This window comes from Pan troglodytes, chromosome 2 (genome assembly GCF_028858775.2).
Source record: "Pan troglodytes isolate AG18354 chromosome 2, NHGRI_mPanTro3-v2.0_pri, whole genome shotgun sequence".
NCBI lineage: Eukaryota > Metazoa > Chordata > Mammalia > Primates > Hominidae > Pan > Pan troglodytes.
The window spans coordinates 146467616-146481081 of NC_086015.1; the positions used below are offsets into that span (position 1 = coordinate 146467616).

General features: G+C 41.6%; 1 protein-coding gene across 1 annotated transcript in view; it reads right to left on the reverse strand.

Moving 5' to 3' along the window:
- Positions 1–8: 8 nt before the first annotated feature.
- Positions 9–13466, reverse strand: part of SLC9A9 (solute carrier family 9 member A9) — a 582779-nt gene continuing 569321 nt past the window's right edge. The window contains exons 15-16 of the mRNA XM_001162912.4: positions 3633–3738; positions 9–1712 (exon numbers count right to left, since the gene is read on the reverse strand). Of these exons, the coding sequence (XP_001162912.2) occupies positions 1485–1712; positions 3633–3738 (334 nt within the window). The 3' untranslated portion in view covers positions 9–1484. The remainder of the gene's footprint in view (positions 1713–3632; positions 3739–13466) is intronic.

Consider the following 13466-nt stretch of genomic DNA (forward strand, 5'->3'; position numbering starts at 1 on the left):
CACAATCATACTTTGTAACAAAAATTTATTAGGATTAAGTCAAATTAGAAAACTTCATGCTCCACCACTTGTCATATTTACCTGAAATGACAAAGTTATACTTAGCTTGAGTATAAAACAACTTGTGCCCCAGAGATTCTGTTTGGAAAGCAAAAAAATTGATGCACATAGCAGTGTGCCTGATACCACCACAGTGAATGTTTAAGGCCTAACAGTGGTCAGCAAAGCATACATTTCTTTTAAGCTTTGGGTCCAAGGAAGATGTCATTCCCTACCTCCTTCAAAAGCAGACTCATCATAGCCTGGGCACCTAGGCCTGGAGCCTATTTTTTCGAGTCTAATATGAACATCTGGATTTCAAGAGGTGCTAGGCTTGAGGTATCTTTATGGCTTAAAAGGCACAGGTCATGCAGCTGAATTAAAAGCTACCATGTTGGTCTCTGGAATGCAGGCCATGAGCCACACCTTGTAAGGGGGAGACCTGAGGCCCTGTCCTTGGCTCCTCAGTGTAACCCACACATCATTGGCTCTGTTCCTCTCGCCCTGCTCCTGCACTGCTCATCAGCTGTGAATGCTGGAATTGGAGGACAGGTTGGGGCTCCTGCACAGTCTGCTGCCAGGTAGAGAGCAACACAGGCTGCAGAATCCTACCCTCCAGCATATCGCGGGGAGGGGGGGACCTGCTGCACAGCCAAGAAGTGACTCACATGCAGGCAAGGACGGGAAGTCTTGTTCTTCAGGCACAACGTGGTATGGGGAGAAGAAACCTGGTTTTCTTGGAATGGTCCTACTAAGCTTGAAAGTGGTGCTGCATTTAGGGCAGGGCACACCCAGCCATAGGCAACCCCTTCGAGCGATGGGAGAAGTAGCATAAGAAGGATGCCAGCAAGAACAATAGGTTCTTCAACTCAGTGTGGGCTCTGGGAAACCATCAGCAGTGGGTACGGAACACTTCTCTGGGCTCTGCCCTGGGGTCACTGAGAGCAAATGGGAGTCAAGTCCTCAAAATAAGAAACTTATCACTTACTAAATAGCTGTGCATTCCCTTCAGCTTAGGAGCAAAATGTTTACTCTCAGAAGCTTTCTTTTCTTACTTTTAAACTCTCCCTAATGGAGGGAATAAAATCCAGAATAGAAGTGAAGGGCCTGGAGAGCCGCATTCGCAGCAGAAATGCCCTGAAGACCCAGCACAGCTGTCCCATCCTCCAGCAGCTAGACTCCTGATACCCCCATCCCCACCCCAGTCAATCCAGTAATCAGAATGGCTGCTGTCAAAAAACTAAATTCATTTGCATAATAGAGAGGGATAATAAAATCTCATTTCTTCAGGCACCAGAGGATCCATGTGACAAGGCTTTGATTCTCTCCAATTTATGCTCTTAATATGTTTTTCAGCCTCTCCCCTGTACTGCCTCATCAGCTTGGCTTGTATTCCTCAGTGAGTCTTGCATTACTTGTGATTACATCTGTACTCTTCATGCCAATTAATTCAACTGGGATTGACCCAAAGTTTGCTCAAGCTTGAGTTCATAGCCTCCCAGGCCGAGGTCTCCCTCATAAATGTTTTCCTTGCCTGGCGTCTGGGGTGAAGCTTTCTGGTCCAGACCTAGCCTTGCAGGAGGACTGCAGGGTGAGGAGGCTTGCTCCTGGTAATTTATGGCTAGTTCATCCTGGTTTACAATGCATTCCACATCATCCTCTTTCAGCTGTTCCTGGTTGGGAAAAGAGAGAGAGGTGTCACTTCATGATGAAGGCAGAAAACAATAGCAGTCCTACAATTTTTTTTTTTTTTTTTAAACAGAATGCATGTTTTCCTTTCTGTAACTGCCCTGTCTGGCCTTGGCTGATGTTTCTGCTGCAGGCATGGTACAGCCTTTCCCTGAGTCAGCATTGAATATCTGATGCTGTACAGCCATAAGGGGTCTCTAAGTCTGAGGTAAGAGGTGTTAAAGAGCATGGTACTTTCATTTCCTCTTTGGGTTAAGGATGTTTCCACCACTGGTATTAACTAGGGTTGACAGGAATTAGGAGTTAGCATAATCCTATGATCTCAGAATAGGGGAAGATTCTCATGTTGGTTTTGTAACATTCCTGCCTATCAAAAAATCCTTGAAACACAGTTATTGCTACTTTTTTTTTTTTGAGACAGAGTCTCACTCTGTCATCCAGCCTAGAGTGCAGTGTTGCGATCTCAGCTTACTTCAACCTCTGGTCTCTGGGGTTCAAGTGATTCCCCTGCTTCAGCCTCGCGAGTAGCTGGGATTACAGGCATGTGCCACCATCACATCTGGCTAATTTTTGTATTTTTAGTAGAGATGGGGTTTTGCCATGTTGGTCAGGCTGGTCTTGAACTCCTGACTGCAAGTGATCCATTCACTTTGGTCTCCCAAAGTGCTGGGATTACAGGCGTCAGCCACCACGCCTGGCCTCCTGTTACATTTTACCTTAAAAGTGTGTCTTCTCAGCATATTTCTTGGGATGAGTATCACAAGTCTAGAAATGGCTGGAAGTCGGATAATGCCAGAAGCTAACTGGATCTGGCTAATAATAATTTTTTCCATACAGAGGTTCCCTTGAAAGAATTAAGATCCCAACTCTTCCTCCACTGGCTTTGGGAAGGCCATACTAAACTACTTGTAGAATGGGCCCTTGCCGGGGAATTTTTAGGGCAGTGGTTTCCAACTTTCGCCTGTCCCAGGATCACATGGAGGACTTGTTAAAATACAGATCATTGTTCAAGCTCAGGGTTTCTGAGGCGGGGCCTGAGAGTGTGAATTTCTAGCAAGTTCCCAAGTGAGGCTGCTGGTTTGGAGACTACTGTTTGAGAACCACTGCCTTAGGCTTCTGTGCCCTGAACACACCTGAGATGAGTTTTTGTCTGTGCACAGGGCTAGCCAGCTGGACACTTCTAAGGGCACTTGCAAACCTAAGACTGTGCTCTTCTCCAATTACCTGACCTCTGATTTGTTAGTAATGATTCTAAGTGCCTCTCAGCATTTTTCATTCCACTCCCTTGAGCCATAAATCACAGGCCTAATATTCAAAACCTCAAAACACAGCAGTTTGTGAGGATGCTTCTTTTACATTTTCTAAGGTCATTTTATGGTTAAAAATATTGGTAACAATAAAAAAGAATAAGCCAACATCAGCAACAATTGACAAGAGAAATGCTTCCTAGTGCAGTGAAGTTTTAAAAAATGCTTCCTCCTCAGGCCGGGCGCGGTGGCTCATGCCTGTAATCCCAGCACTTCGGGAGGTCGAGGCAGGTGGATCACGAGGTCAGGAGATTGAGACCATCCTGGGTAAAATGGTGAAACCCTGTCTCTACTAAAAGTACAAAAAATTAGCTGGGTGTGGTGGCAGGCACCTGTAGTCCCAGCTACTCGGGAGGCCAAGGCAGGAGAATGGCATGAACCCGGGAGGCGGAACTTGCAGTGAGCTGAGATCACGCCACTGTACTCCAGCCTGGGCAACAGAGTAAGACTCCGTCTCAAAAAAAAAAAATAATAAAAAAAGCTTCCTCCTCAATCCTGCAAGTAGCAGGCTTTTTGAGGTTCCTGGGCTCATCGATATTCACCAAGTCTGTCCCACAAGGGATATTCCCTCACCCTAGAGGCCTGAGATTTACTTACCCCATAGGCTTGAGGACTGGTAAGCAGCCTGGAAATCGGACCACACCATTCAGGTAATGTTGTAGTCAGCGGAGGACCAGAGTGGGTTAAAATTGGTTTCAGATACCTGGGAGGCCTGTTAAGGAATACTTGTCAACAGGGAGTTAGGATTTAGGAATCTTACGCTGCACAAACCTTTGTATGCTGAGACAGCTACGTTTGCCTTTAAATCCCCTACTCCCTCACTTAGGAAGAAATTTGCCCTGCAAAAATTGCTGTTTATAATCTTTGTTACACATACTTTTCCAGCCTTCCTGATAGCCTTTAATCATGAAGAAATGGTGGATGGCCCATGCTGCATCAGAAGTGTAAATGTGCTCTTCCCATCCTATCCCCAACTCGATGTCTCATTTGCTTAGAGAATGCATTCTTAAGAATTACCTTAAAGGATAACATAAAAGATTGTATTTTCTTAAAACTGTACACACGCATAGCTTAAAGTGCCAGTAAGTTTTACAAAGATGCAAGAGTTATTTTATAAAATGTTCAGTTATTTTAGAGCTAGGTAGTGAACATAGATTGTTTTCCAAAATACTTACTTTTTCACTATTCAACAGTCACTTTAAACTTCATACATCAATGGATTTCTATACAAAATTATGTAAATAAGTTGGTGCTGGGTTTATTCTGTTGTCTAGCACCTGTCTTTCTCATCTCTTCATTCCAAAGTGCTCTAACAAGAGAAAAACTTGTTCATCTAAAGCCATTGTTTCCTCCAATCTATCAATAATGAAATCCCCAGAGCTGCCTCAGGTTGCCTTATTTTAGTTTTTTTGCTCAAAGGAAAGCAGTGGAATTATTTCAGCATTCCGTCAGAAATGACTTTTAAGCTTTATATTACTTCCTGTGCTGGAGAATATTTCACTTCATCAACTTTCCAAAAAGCTATAGTAAATAGGGAAAGGGAAAAAATGGAGAGGAGTTATCATTGGTTGGATCATGAAGATCCGCAGCTGTGCTCAGGCACTCAGGGCATGAGATGATCTTGGAGATGCCTCTAGTGGAGTCCATCCATAGCTGGATAATTCACATGCCATTCTCATGATGCCCTGAGCATGTGGGCATAGAGGGAAGATGCAGCCCAGTGGAGGCTAAAGAATCTGGTACTTTTGGCTTGATGTATTTGTCACCAAAGCAGGCCATGCACCTGAACGAAGCCTTGTTATGATGTGAGGAGAGTGACTGGGAAGATGTTAGGAGGGCCTGCAATTCCAATTGCAAATAGAAAAGTTGATCCCTCCTTTCAGATGGGCAGCTGTTGTGCCCAGTTAGGTGAAGATATTAAAGTTCAGAGCCTGGTATTTGGTGTAATATCTTGTAAATATATCTACAAATCTGAAAAGCTCTTGATGTTCTTTTAATTTTCATTAGTGTTATTTCTTTCATTTTACGTATGAAGGAATTGAGGCCTAGAGATATAATTTTAAATAATCCAAAGGCTCCCTCTGCTATTTGAATCCTCCAATATCACCCCTAGAAGACAATTCTCAGGGCAGGGTCAGGGTTTGCAACCAGCTGGGTTTTCTGGAGAGCAAAGCACAAGATCTCGCCCCTGCTGGGGAGCTGCAGACTCAGGCTGGGGTACGTGATCTTTCTAGGGTTTATAGTAGGTATGGGTCAATAAAAATGTCTTTATGGAGGTGAGGTGGACAAGATATATGTACAACTGGAGTACAAATTTAAAAAAATCCAGCCAATTTTATTTCCAGGTGGAAGGATGGAAAAGTGACAGCAAGTAAGCAACATTTTTAGTGATGTCATGTTAAAAGAAAAAAAAAAAAGTTTGTCAAGGCTCTGAGCTTGAAAGAGGCCTGAGCAACTTCTGCTGAGAGGCTCAGCATACTGAAAAAGCCAAAATAATGTTACAAAAGTAAAATATAAGTTTAGGATTGTGTAATGAACACCCTTAAAAAATCCTGATGAGGTTATTATCTCTTTAAATCTATGCATAGTAGTGCTCCTTTATTTATGGTTTAACTTTTTATGGTTTTAGTTACCCATGGTCAACCACAGTCCAAAAAAATTAAATGGAAAATCCAGAAATAATTCACAAGTTTTAAATCGTGTGCCATTCTGAGTTGAGTGATATCTCGCACTGTCCATTCCATCCCACATGGGACATGAATCATCCCTTTGTGCAGCATACACATACTGTCTACACTACTTGGCCCCTAGTCACTTAGTAGCCATTGTGGTTATCAGATCGAAAAAGCATAGTGTATACAGAGTTTAGCATATGTGAGGTTTCAGGCATCCATGGGGGTCAGGGAACATATCCCCAGCAGATAAGGGGGTACTACTATATAATGCTATTGGAGTAAATGCTTAAAGGCTAAATGTGTAGCTTTTAGTGAGTATGAGGACTAAACCAAACAGTATCACTTGGCTCCCTCTGTGCAGGCTCCAGGATTTTGACTCAGACCCAGGCATAAATGCCAGCCCTGCCACTTTACTGACCATATGGCCTAGTCACTTATCCTCTGAGCCTCAGGCTTTGTTGTGAATATTGACTGAAATAACATATGTAGAAATGGTTTTAAACCTTGATATGCTATAAAAATGCCACTTACTTAAAAAACTGTCTGAGTAATGTTTTCTGGAGAAACTGGTGTCTCATTGTTTGATAATGATGGGAAAACGATACTGAAGGTAGAGATAAGAGCTTTGTGCTCCAGTCATTTGGTGTAGCACCCAGATTCATGGACTACTAAGTGGATGGAAATTTTAAGGTGGTTCTATACCCCTAAACAGCTATTTTTGTTAAACTTTATTGTTCAGGGGGCTAGCATGAGGTGGTGAGTGAGAGGTGGGTAGAATTAGTTGATGTAAGACTCTCCTGGGAATTACGTGGCATCATTTTGCCTGTCCTGGTATCCAAGTAGCTGTGAGTCAACTGAGGTATACTCTCTGTGGCTGTGAATGGGATACACAGAGTGCGGTCTGCAGCCATATCAAATGTGGAGCAGAGTCTGCTCTCCAGCATCTTGGTTTGCCCAGTGCTTGCTATATATTATGTGCACAATGGATGTTTGGATTTAGAATATAGGAAAATATTCAGGGGTGTATGAGAGATGGAAGTAGATTCAGAGGAACGGTGCCAGGGAAGAATGAAGGGGCAGATTACAGCCAACAAATGAGTTTTCTGAGAGCTAGAAACCTAAGAAAGGGGAAATCAAAGTTGGACTACTTGGGCCTGAGTTATCAGGCGGAGGGGACCTTAGGAAGAGTGGTAGTGGCATAAAATAAGGTGATTTAAAAAACCGTTTTCTTTCACTCACTCATTCATTTGTTCCATCATACACTCACAGGTTTTTGTTTCATGTGCCAAGCTAGTGAGGAACAGAGACAAGGCACCCATACAAGGAAAGGAACCATTACATTACAGAATAGAAAATTCCCTTTTCTCGAAACTGTGGTCTCATGAAGGCAGTCCCCTTCACCTGGATACAGTGTGGCGCTTCTTAGATACTTACGAAATAGTAGTTGAATTAATGAAGGCAACAGGCTCAGAGAAGGTAAATAAATTGTTCAATGGAAACTGCTGATTAGTTTACAGCAGAGCTAGGCCTGAATTCAGGGGCTCTTCTACCACACTGAGCTATCCTTCTTCTGTTATGAAGACACTGAGTAACAGGACTTGCCTAATTGGATAACCAATTTGGAATTGGGGACTTCCTGAGTTCTTCATTGCTGAGCAATGTCTGGAAAGTGGCTGGATCTCCAGGGTTACCTGAATTATTAAAAGGTAAGAAAACTCTTCTATCTGTTAAAAAAAACCCAACTGCAGATTTTGCAAAATGTGTTATTTTTCTCATCAGCTTCCAGAATGGGGGAGGGAGGTTCCCCATTGGGCATTTTTAATATGACTAGTTTTGCTTCTCTAATAAGCTAGAAATGCATTGAGACAAAAAATGTTCAGCTCTGGGGGAAAAACAATGACTTTTCTCATCTTTAAAGGGCATAAGTTTGAGAATAGCAGTATGGTTCAGGAGACATAAGTAAAAGCTGGAACTCTCCCCAGAATTTAACTTGCGTGAAATAGGAAAGACAGTTAGCAAGTGCATTTTCTCCTTTGGTCTGGGCTAACAGCAGGTCCAGAGCTAAATTTGGTGTTTAACTGAATAACATCCAAAATACCTGGTGACATTGATTGATATTTTGTTGTTGTTTACTTTAAATCATCATGTTTTGTCCATTGTATGTTGCTAAAACCAATGGGTACACAGCTTAAGCCTATGGCTTGTATGATGTGGCTTTGCATAGGTCAGTGAGAAGCAAAAACCCCAACGATCCAGCTCCACAAATGAGCACCTGCTCCTTTGAAGGACTAAACTCCATTGCACCTACGTGGACTGAATGTCTGCATCCCCCCACCTTCTAACATAGCTAGGGTTATGTTGAAGCCCTAGCCCCAGTGTGATATTTGGAGATGGGGCCTTTGGGAGCTAATCAGGGTGGGGCCCTTATGATGGAATTAATACCCTTATAAGAAGAGATGCCAGGGAGTTTGTTCTCTCTCTCCCTCTTCCCACCTTCCACAAAGAAGAGGTCATGTGAGACCATAGCAAGAAGGCAGCCATCTGCAAGCCAGGAAGACAGCCCTCACCAAGACCTGACCACTCTATTCTTTCAGCCTCCAAAACTGAGAAAATTTCTGTTGTTTAAACCACCCAATCTATGGTATTTTGTTATGGCAGCCCAAGTAGACTAAGACATCACTTATCTTGGGCCCTCTTTAAAAATCTTTACTTTTAGAACCCTGTGGAGCTGTGTTCTATTTTTCTCTGAACTTGCCTCATCATGAAAATCATCTAGAACGTTTGTTAAAAATTCAGATTTTAAAGACCTCTCTTGGAGATTCTGATTCAGCAGATCTGGGAAGTAAACGAAGACACTGAATTTTCAGCAATCATCCCAGGTGACTGATCAAGTGAATTTGGAATTCTCTGGAGTATTGCCCTCCCATATGAGATTCAAATCTTAAATAGTAGACAATGTTCTTTTTGTCTCCCTATGTCCATAAGCCATCATTTTTAGGGTGAGGGCAGGTATAAGGTAAGCCATAATCCCATTTGTCTCTGAACCCAGACCTATATAATGGTCTCTGCCAGTTGTTGCATCTTGTCTAAGGGCTGGGATAGATACTTGACTCAACAAAATGAATACTCAATGTTATACTTGGGAGTGGATTAACAAATGATCATATCTCAGCTTGTGGAAGAAGACTTTTTGCCTACTGGGAGCATTTGCAAGTGTTTATAGACTTGATAAATGGTCTTGTTATAAGGGTAAAATGCTTGTCAGCACACAGCTGTGAGAAGAAGGAAAGCACATTTATCTCCATATAGGATTTTCAGGAATACTCTACCCTACACCCTTTCATTTATATAGCATTTCCATATGTCTTATTTTCTCTTTACACTTGTAATTGGGTACTATAATCCCATTTTACAGATCAAGAAATGTGTAAACAGATGGCTTTTCTATTCCCTTCTATTCTTACTAAGATCTGGACACTAAAGATTGCTATATACTGTGGGGTGCTGGCAAATGGTTTAACAATTGACTCTCTGTTGGGGAAGAAAGGCTGGATTTGTAGCATTTCCCAATTTCCATGGTGTATAAATACTCCCACCATGGCTAATTTCAAGCTATTGACACAAAGTTACTGACTCTGGAGTTGAAAAAAGTGTTGGTGTGAACTGGCTTCACCATGCCACTGGTTATAGATCTCATGAGTTCTTATGGATATTTCCAATTCAAATATTTCTGTTTTTCAAGGACACAAAGAATCAAATGAGAATATTCCACAATGATTCATTTGCTTTCTCCTAGATTACAGACACAACAATCTCAGAATAATACTGATAATGCCACCATAATAATTACCTAAAACATTAAAATATTTTTGCCATATCCTTGCATTCTGACCTCCCATTTACAAAACTCCTGCAGTATAACTATAGATGGTTGTCATATATTTATATTGTCTGGACATATAGCCATTACAGACTATATTGTTTCCCTCTTAACTATCATTTAGTCCTAGCTAAATGATCAGGTGACTGCTGATCTCATGCCTACCTCCAGGCCTTTTGTCAATTTCTCTCTAGTCACCTTGATTGTCTGAAGCTTGTTCTTCAGTAGAGTTCTCAGCAAGGGTTCATGGGAACAATATTCTGAGGTCTTGTATGTTGATAATAGTTTGTGCCTATTTTGAAAGTCATTTTGCTGGAAATAAAAGCATTGGCTTATACTTTGAGCACATTAAATGTATTTTATTTCTTTTGACATGCAAAGTTGTTCCTGAAAAGTTTAATGAACTTGTGGAAACTTTCTTTCTACCACAAATCACATGCTTCCCCCTGCCCCCCAAGATGCCCAAAGGACTTTTTCTTTAAAGTTCATTAATTTTGTTAAAACTTATCTAATGTTGGTTGTTCTAGGTTGATGTCTCAGGTACATTGTGTGCTCTTTCAATGTATAGTTCCAAGGGTGTTATTTCAAGATCGTTTTTAGGAGCATTCTATTTCCTTGCTTTGCGTTTCTTCTTTAGGGACTCCTGTTCTCTAGATGTTCAATTTCTTAATCTTCAATATGTGTCACTTTCTCTTGAATTATTTTTATTTCTGATTTTTTTCTTCCCCTTCACCTGGTATTTCTCTTAAGATATTATCAATTGTGTTTATTCACTTTGGTATTCCTTCTAATTTAGACTTGATTTATTAAATGATTTTTTCTATTTCTAGAGTTTGTTTTTCTAATTCTTTCATGTCTTGTATCATTTTCTTAGTCTCTTAACTTGTTTGATGTAATATGTTATAATTTTGATTTGTTTTATGAGCATGTCTTTCTGGCATGTTTTCATTGTTTGTAGGAACATTATTCTATTCCACACCCTCATTTTTCTTATAATAGCTCTGTTATAGGAACTGACCTCTATTCGTTTCTATTGTTCACTTTTACGTGAAATTCATTTTCCTAAGAGAATAAGGCAGGATTTAGAAAACTTTCTAAGCTTCAGAGTTCTCTCTTCGGTTGTTTTTTCACAGTGTGAAGTATGGCGGTTTGCATGATGAGCTTTCCTGCTGTTTCCCTCCCCAGCTGATCTAGACCTAGTCTGTCTTTCCCTTGTCTCTACTGACCCTATCCTGCTCAATTCTAATTCCTCCAGGCAGTTTCTTCTCAGTATAGGGCCCTGTACTAGGAGGGAGCCCATGTGGATCCGTTTTGAAAGCTCTCAGGGGCCTTGACGACTCCAGCCTCTGTCTACCTTACTGAGACCATCTAGTTACTACTGTTAGAGAATGTGATAGCCCCAACTCCAGTTCTAAGGATGTTTTCAAAAACACTCCAACTATACTTTTCAGGGAATACCGTTGACTAATTAGAGGTTCTCCTGTCTTCAGGTCCATCCGATGCTACTCCATTGCTTCCTTTTTCCTGCTGCATATACTTGTGGTATTGTTGGTTTGTCTCTGCCCACTTGTAATTTTAGATTTGCTGTAAATGTGTCTCTGGGTTTTTGGTTTTGTTATTTAATTGTTCTGTCTGTTTCTATGTAGGGATTTGGAGGGATTGAAAGGCTATGCTTGTGATGTCAGTGCCATCTTCTAGGAACTGCATTTTATCTGATCTTCTATCTTTGTTGATTAGTAAAGTGTCTAGCATATTACCAAGGAATAGGAGAAACATGATCTAGTTAGATTTTGATATTGTTTTCTGTAGGGGCTGCTTAAGCTGACTAGGAACTGTCCGTGAGTCAAACAGTGTAGCTTAGAATTATCAAAATGAACTTCCTATATCACAACCAGGTGAGTCAGATGATATCTGAAACCATGGTTCTTAACCTTCCCTGGCTGTAGAGTTTTGTCTAAAAAAAAAAACCTCCAAAAAACTGCCTACATGCATGTTATTTGCATACAATTTCACATGACATTTCAGAGAGTTTTCAGATGTCTTGAAACCCATCCATAACCCCCTAGAGACCTGAGTTAGGAAACTCTGGTCAGGGATGATTAAGTATTAATAATGAGGGCAGATTAAAGGCTGATAAAGTGGTATGCTTAGTATCTTAGTTGTATTGGGAGTTGGTTTTAGCAATGATATCTATAGCATCTACCTATCAAATGTTAAGATAACTCTATTTGGCTCCTCAGAGCCAGCCAGGCAATCAAGGGACAGAGAAAGGGCAGTGGAGTTGGTTGGAAAAGTTAAAGGAAAGAAAGTTGTTCTAGGATACCAAAGCAACCAGCTCAAGTAGGGCAAATGGACACAAGATAAACAAGGGGCCATACTGGAATCATGAGGCTGGAGGAAACCTGAGAGTTCATCTGATCTATATCCTTGGATCTTAATACAGAAGAAAGTCGAAACCCAGTGTTTCCCTAAGTGTAGTCTCCTGACCATCTGCATCAGAATTTCCTCTTGTGCTTGTTAAAATACCATTCCTGGGGCCTTGAAGCTAATATCCTTGGGCAGGACCTAGTAATCTGCATTTCAACAATGCTCTGAAAACCACTGGAGCAGAATGGTATCTGGTCTGAAAGGCTCTGAGTTTGGAAGTGTTGCATCTATGAGCTGCATAGTGCCATGATAACAATATAAATTTTACCACTATTAGGTCTTTATACCTTTTCCCTTTGGGCACACAGATCAAAAGATTTCCAGGAATCTTTGCCACCTACCAGATACAGATAAAATCCATTTGTGCCATATGGATAGTGTTACATTTGGCTCAAGTTGTTTTGAAAGAAAACATTTCTGGAGAAGAATGCTGCTGCCACTTGCATAGAGTGAGCCTTGGCTTTTAGTGGCTTTCTGGTTAGAGGAAGTGCCACCAGACCTAGATGCCCTCTGTTAGCTTGTGGTGACTTTGACAACAGGCCTTTGAAGGTCACTTCCCTGACAATTTGTTGGAGAAATGAACTCTGAGAAGCAACTGTGCTCCTCCGTTCCAAGTCTTCTCTCTGGTTTGGGGAAAAATTTCCACTTGATTTCTGCTCCCAACACTGACTGGATGTAGTCCTATAAGCACTAGAGTTTTAGCTAGCTACCCCAGAGCTCACACTTAAGATAAGGGTGGCAGCTCATCCCATACTCCCTGGGGCTGGGTCCCCCACTTGGCTCCCAAAATGGAGTGTGTGCCTGAGAATGATGGTATCCAGCTTCATCCATGTCCGTGCAGAGGACATGAACTCATGGGCAAGGATCCCAGGGAGATGCATAATCATCTCCTGCCTCCGAAAAGATAGGAACCATTATGTCTGCACCAGCAACTGCAGCGTAGGCCCCACAGGTTCAGATTCTCAGAGCACTAAGTCAAAGAGGAAACTACCTTCAGTGCTTACATGGGGAGGGAGACGGCAAACACAAAACGCAAAGGGCTAGGGGTCTAGCTGCTGTGACTGCTGCTCAGTTTGAGCCAAAGTCTTCAAAGCTTTATGCCTAGATTTTTCTCATTACTAAGGAGATGCTAGATGCTGTGTTAGATCTGGTTTGGTAATTATTTGGAGATTGTAATTATTTTGTCTATTAGTTTCATAGGGCTGCCATAACAAAGTACACAAACTGAGTGACTTAAAACTGCAAATTTATTGTCTCAGTTCTAGAGGCTAAATCCAATATTTCTGAAGGCTCTGAGGCCAGCAATCTTTGGTGTTCCCTGGCTGGTAGATGCATCGCTCCAAGCTCTACTTCTGTCTTCACAGGGTGTTCTATGTCTTGACATGATCATCTTCTTACAAGCAAACCAGTGATGTCAGCTTAGGGGCCCGCCCTATTCCAGCACGACCT